Raw genomic sequence first — 6,888 nt, 5'->3', positions numbered from 1 at the left:
CTGCTACTGCATGCTGGGGTCCGAACCTTCGTCTTAAATCGAGAATTTCGATTTTTTTTATGCTGCAGGCCTTTTTTAAATTCTAAATAGGCCTATGTGTATATAGGCGACAATTTGTTTTTCGACAACAGATGGCGATAGTACTTTTAAAGTCGGTGCCATTTGCACCTAATTTCCTTCAATTTTATGGAAGGAAATTTCGGTGCGCAGGCAATTAAGGTCTTTTCACAATCGTACTTTTTCTTCTTCTTTTTTTTTGGTCATCTTCCACTCCTTTGTGGAAAAAAATTAGATGGAATAATTAAAGAGATTTTTCAGAGTTAAAATAGAGCTCAGCGATCCCTGCCCTAGGGGCCCTAGCTACAATTTAAAGGCTCTCACCCGGTTCTTCTAATTTCCCCTCTTTCATTCCTTCTCTTTATTCCGGGGGGGGGGTTGACTGGATGTGCCCCCCCCCCTGGAGTTAATTGTTTTCTTCAGTGAGATGTTCGATCCGCACATAATAATCGCTATAATGCTGGTATATCGATATGTCGTTTTTAAAGGGGAAGTTCACCCTGACAAAAAGTTTATTGTAAAAATAGCAGAAAAAATAATAAAAAATATTGCCGAAGGTTTGAGAAAAATTCATTAAATAATTAAAAAGTTATTAGAATTTCAATTATTTGATTTGTGACGTCATATGCGAGCAGCATTCCTACATAGCGAATGGTAAAAAATCAATGAACTGTCATTTTCTCAGAAAATTGAAAATGGTTTTCACTGTACCTTTTGTATATCAATAGACAAATCACTTACACCAGATCATGAATAGAAAGCAAAATTAAGTCATCAGGAACCATACAAAATTTGAAATTCATGCATTTTATATTACATAACACATGGGGCAGCTGCTCGTTTATGACGTCACAAATCCATATTTTTGAACTCTAATAACTTTCTTACTCTTTAACGGATTTTCCTAAAACCTTCACCAATATTTTTTACTATTTTTTCTGCTAGTTTTACAACAAAGTTTTCTTCAGGGTGAACTTCCCCTTTAACTAGTTGCATGCTTCGGTGAAGTTATTCAACGGGACACGCACACACAAAAAAAAAACGTGTCAAAGTTTACAAAGATTAAAATGCACTCATAGAGATGTATAGTCAATATATACATCTCTATGAATGCACTTAAGTTGTGCGCATACACCACCTTGCTGATAAGTAAAGGGGCTTTGCCTTTCACAATTGCTCCGTACCGTGCGATCGTTTGCGATGATTTGGTCACAATTCTGTTACACATCCATGGGTACACCAAAGCGACCAATTGTGAAAGGGGCTTAAGGCTGAGTGTGTGTATACGTGTGTATACACCATATCTGAATGGATTGTCAAATATATGCCAAAGGTCACCGTTCGGATATACGAGAGTCCAAAAGTCATACGAGGAAGATCTGTTGAGTAATATAAGCCCTACAGACAAGTAATTAATCTCTTTGACTTGTAAATTGTACGTTTAAACATCAAGTGTTACAGCTTCCGTCTGCAACGCGAATTCGGTAAAGGTGAGTCAATCTTGATCGCGGGAAGGTTACTGACTGTTAATATTATTCATAATATTTTTAAAAACTAGGGCCTATTAATTTATCGTCTGGCACATGTGTGCGGTCACTAATGACAATACCGTTAAAATTCTGCAACATATACTCAAAGTTATAGTGAACACCGCCAGAAACTATTTAGAGTGTTCAAGTTCTTCCATGCTTCAGATATTTAATTGTGAAGTCAGGTGATCGACTCTTGAAGAAAAAAATGAGACCCATTTCTGTTCGATGGATATAGGGAATATTATAGGGGTTTCCATATGCATTCAATACATTCAGTTGGTGTCTCTTAATTGGGCTCGATCGCCGAACATTGTGCATTCAAAACGCATGATTCGGGAGTGCATTCGTTGTTTGGGTTCACCAGTAGAGGAGTCTAGCTGTTATAAGGCGGTTTTTAAGAACTTCGAGGAATGAGTTCCCACTAAATTGTAATATATACCCCCTTTTAGAGGCATAATCAATATTTGTATTGCAAATTTGCCGTTCTAACACAAATGCCCCCCCCCCCCCTTGCTTGTCAAATTTTCCTTGGACGAGATGACTTTACATTTTGGATGAACATTTTTTAGGGTTTCTTTTTTTTGGGGGGGGGGACGTGGGAAAATGTGTCCCCCCCCATTTGAAAATCCTGGATCCGCCCCTGTTATCAACCTATCAACCTATTCGTGGAAATAATAGTATTCTTATGTCAGTAGTTGGCTGTACCTGCATGATGATTGGAAAAAGGAGATATTAAAATGGTCGATATGCGAATTGTTGCAAAATCATAGACCCTGATGACTGGTCAGTGTGCAGATACATACTGTATCGAAGTCGTGATCTGTAGTAATCTGAAATCCTACCACAGGGCTCGAATTAATCCAAGGCCATGGCCTTAGATGCCCTCAGAAATGGCCTTGATGCCCTTTCAAATATATATTTGTAGACTTAAGGCCAAAATAACTGCCCTTTTTTGCTGTGGCCTTGGTGCCCTGCGGTAATCCAGTGCATGTGCCCCATTGAAAAGTGCATTTATTATTGATGCCCTTTTTTGGTGGCCTTGGATGTCCCATAAAGTGAAAACTGCCTGCCCTTTCCCTTAAGTGCCCTTTTAAAAAATTGCCTTGCCCCTTTAAATTCTTAATTCGAGCCTTGCTACCATGAACAGGCCGGCTCAATATTTTATATAACAGGGGCGGATCCAGCTTCCGCCAATATAGGGGGGGGGGTTCATCCATATTTACCCAATTGGCCGCTCATAGTTGATTTTTGTTTGTCCCGGGGGTAGTCCTAACAGTCACTTCTTAGGTTTATTCTTATAAAACAATATAAATATAGGCCTATATGATAATCTCATAAGACTTAATCAAATAGTGCGAGCGCGAAGCGCGAGTTAATATTTTTTTTAGTTCCATGTTTTTTGTGGGAAAAGATGAGAGAGAGGTTTTTCGGCCGGGATTTGCACATTCTAAATATTTAGTTTCAATGCGCAGCAAAATTAAAGAATGCGTGCAAGTTTCAAATTTTTAATTGGCTCATATTCCGAAGTCGGGTTTAACTTAACCCTGCATGGTCTAAATCTGTGCTAAAATTATAGGAAGCCAAACAGAGTGTTAACATTTTTATAAAATTTTATGTTTCTTATTTTTACTGTGCTCTTTCCTGATTCATCGATGGGGAAGACAATCATCTATTTATACTTCCTAGACAATTATGAATGATTTGAGAGCAAAGTGAGCTGAAATATGATATCTCTACTGTTAGTGATTTATGTAACAATTGGCTATCCATACTTAAACCACAACTTTAAATCTAAGTGTAAGTTAAACCTGACTTCAGAATACTGGCCCTTTAGTTTTGAACTGGACGGGATGGATTTGGGTTCAACTTCAGGAAGATAGTGTGAAAGGTCAATAGAGTAAAATCAATAAGCACAACGCTGAAAATGTCATAAAATTTGGATGTAAAATAAAGTTATGGCATTTTAAAGTTTCGCTTATTTTTCACAGAATTATGCACAACTTGGTGACATGCAAATGAGAGAGTCGATGATGTCCATCAGACCACCAATCACTATTTCTTTTGATTTTGATTCGGTTTGAATTATAAAACATATCAATTTTGACAAAGTCGACATTGAGGACCATCTTACTGAACCATAATGTTAAAACAATTGAATGTGTTCAGGGAGGAATAAAACATTGTTCCCCCGCACAGTGAGGAGAAAATAAGAATATTTCATATAATACAAACGAATAAGTGAGTGGGTAACATCATTAGTCACTTAATTTGGATACCGACAATTATGTGCATATAACTGTTTGGTGAAATTAGGGTAAACTAAAAAATTGTAATAACTTTTAAATTTTACCTCCGATTCTGATGAAATTTTCAGTGTTATCCTTATTGGATTTTTGTCTTTTTATTCAAGCCAACTTTTTCCTGTGGCGGAATTGTCCTTTAACTTCAATAAGCATTGTTTGGATAAATTAATTTAGATTAATCACTTTCAGTCCACCCACACTTCTGCCTTACATCTCCTCCCCTTCCCCTCTCTCTCGGGGGGAGGGGGGGTGGAGAAAATAAATGCTTGTATGCATAGGCGGCGGAAGCGGGGGGGACCTTTTTTTTTTTTTTTTGCTTTTCAATTTATTTTCCTACGTCCCACTAAAATTTTGGGGTTGAGAACTTTTTTTTTTTGCTTGTCAAAAATTTTTTGGTTGTCCCCTCCTAAAATTTTTGCCTTCCGCCGCCAATGCTTGTATGATTGCTTGTGTCAATGCACAGTAAAAACGCTGTTTAAAAAAATTATACAACGCTGTTTACTATATGAACCTTACATTAATTGTTTAAACAGTTTAAACAAGTGTTTAAATCTTATACAACAAAGTTTAATTTTCAATATATAAACTTCAATAAATTAGACATGATTGTTTAAACTGTTAAACAACTACTGTAAGGTTCATATAGTAAACAGCGTTGTATAAAATCTTAAACAGCGTTTTTAATGTGTCAATGTGAGAATATTCTTGAACACGAATAATCCGTACATTTATTTCTTGATGTTTATGTCGCCCCAATTAGATACTGGACTATAATGCTCACCAACTCTACAGGGCTTGAGGCCCTCACATTACCATGGGAAATAGAGACGCTCTTTGACCCATTACCATGGCAACTGTGGATGCGGCGGGAAGGGATGGTTTTGTGGATCGTCTGCACTGGATGCTACCTTACCATGATTTTCCGTGGCGCCAAAGTTATGGAGACGCGCGAAAAGCTCAACCTGCGAACGCCATTGATAGTTTGGAACTCACTCTTGTCAGTATTCAGCATGATTTCAGCTTGGCGGCTTACAATTGCTGCATCGAATCTAGTGTCAACGGAGGAGATGTGGAATTCACTGGTCTGTGGTCCGAACTACTACAAACGCGGAGGTCTTTCAGCATTCTGGCTGTTGCTTTTCGCCTTCAGCAAAGTGGCGGAGTACGGCGACACTGTCTTCATAGTCCTCAGGAAATCAAAACTCATACTTCTCCACTGGTTGCACCACATCCTTACATTTCTAGTCGGCTTTCATACCTTCGCCTACAGCAACCCCACTCTCTTCATCTCAGCTCTGATGAACGTCTATGTGCACTCGCTCATGTACTCCTACTATGTCCTTCGGATTCTTGGTGTCCAAGTGCCAAAGAAGCTCTCCATGATCCTGACAACCATTCAAATCATCCAACTCATTATTGGAACCTATGTCCAGTTCTACGCAGCGTGGATCTTTTTCCTTGGAGGACATCCTTGCGAGTTGGACCTGTTTGGAGTGGTAGTTGGTTCTTTCGGGTATGGCTTCATTTGCCTGCTTTTTATTGACTTCTTTGTGAAGTCGTATATCGTGAAAGGAACTCGACAAGAGCGATCTCCACCTAAAACCGAATCACGTAAAGATCGGTAACCTATACATTGAGTGACTAAAAACACAAAACTAGGATGAGATCTGGAGATATAGTAACCTGTCTTTTCTTAGACTCCGATCCTTTAAAATCAGGGTTGTAATCAAGTCATGGCTCGAGTCACCCACCAGTCAGTATTCAGTGACTCGATCCCATTGACCCGATTGACAGTGACTCGACTTACTCAACTCGACTTGAACCCTTAATTCAAATGACTCGACTCGACCCAAAATTTTGTGAATCGTTACAACCTGTCTACATAGTTTTGCAACACATGCACCTCGATGGCCCCTCAGAATCCTACAAGGCCTATGTCGCTCTAATAGGATGACTAAGTGTGACGTCACAGTCGCTCATCCCATGCATATGGCTACTGGTTCTTCTTGTCATAAATATCTATGAGTGCCAATGTTGTCGACCTATAATCCACTGTATGGTATATTACCTGTTGATACGGGCGGAACCAGAGTATTTTGAATGGTGGGAGTTGGGGGAGGGTTAGAAAAATTATTACGTCTTCGATCGACAGTCACATGACCCGTACACTCTAAAAACAAATCAGTCAAAAATGACTAGTTAATAGGGTCAGCTGGGTGCGACTGCTATCCTAGTCATATTTGACTATTTTCTAGTCATATTTTACTAGAACAGAGTTATTTCTGACTAGATATATATGTCAGAAATGCCATTATCAGTGATTGCCATATCAGTTGCTCCCAGCTGACTACTGGTCTTAGTCAATTTGACTGATTTGTTTTAAGGGTGTTTATATGTTCCTCTTTTTTCTCTCTCTCTGGTCTGTGTGTGTGTGTTTTTTTTTTTTTTTTTTAATATATACTGTATTCGAAAGTCATATGGAGAGGTCTGTCCTTGTGACTGTTTGGATTTTCTGGAATAGGACATTCTAATCTGATCATGAGCAGCACATTCTCTTAAAGGTCAAGTCCACCTCAGAAAAATGTTGATTTGAATAAAAAGAGAAAAATCAGACTAGCACAATGCTGAAGATTTCATCAAAATCGGATGTAAAATAAGAAAGTTATGACATTTCAAAGTTTCGCTTATTTTTAACAAAATACTTATATGAACGAGCCGGTTACATCCAAATGAGAGAGTTGATGATGTCACTCACTCACTATTTCTTTTGTTTTTTATTGTTTGAATTATACAATATTTCAATTTTTACGAATTTGACGATTAGGACCTCCTTGCCTGAAGCACAAAATGTTAAAATAATGGAATTCCACGTGTTCAGGGAGGAATGAAACTTCATTTCACATGACAATGACGAGAAAATCAAAATATTTCATATTTCAAACAATAAAAAACAAAAGAAATAGTGAGTGAATGACATCATCGACTCTCTCATTTGG

The 6,888-nt window shown here is 38.2% G+C and overlaps 1 protein-coding gene across 1 annotated transcript; it reads left to right on the top strand.

The window, feature by feature from the left end:
* The first annotated feature begins 1,279 nt into the window (after window positions 1–1,279).
* On the top strand, window positions 1,280–6,132 carry LOC121428607 (elongation of very long chain fatty acids protein 6-like). Its single transcript, XM_041625364.1, has 2 exons — window positions 1,280–1,547; window positions 4,653–6,132. Exon 2 carries the CDS (start codon window positions 4,666–4,668, stop codon window positions 5,515–5,517), a length of 852 nt encoding a protein of 283 aa, XP_041481298.1. The 5' UTR covers window positions 1,280–1,547; window positions 4,653–4,665; the 3' UTR covers window positions 5,518–6,132.
* The last annotated feature ends 756 nt before the right edge of the window (window positions 6,133–6,888 follow it).

This window comes from Lytechinus variegatus, chromosome 15 (assembly GCF_018143015.1).
Source record: "Lytechinus variegatus isolate NC3 chromosome 15, Lvar_3.0, whole genome shotgun sequence".
NCBI classification, from domain to species: Eukaryota; Metazoa; Echinodermata; class Echinoidea; order Temnopleuroida; family Toxopneustidae; genus Lytechinus; species Lytechinus variegatus.
Note: the sequence above shows the minus strand (reverse complement) of the source record. Positions and strands in the feature narration are given on the sequence as shown.

What these genes read in the sequence shown, in the direction of transcription:
- LOC121428607 (XM_041625364.1), top strand. Translation starts at nt 4,666, where the DNA reads ATGCTCACCAACTCTACAGGGCTTGAGGCCCTCACATTACCATGGGAA.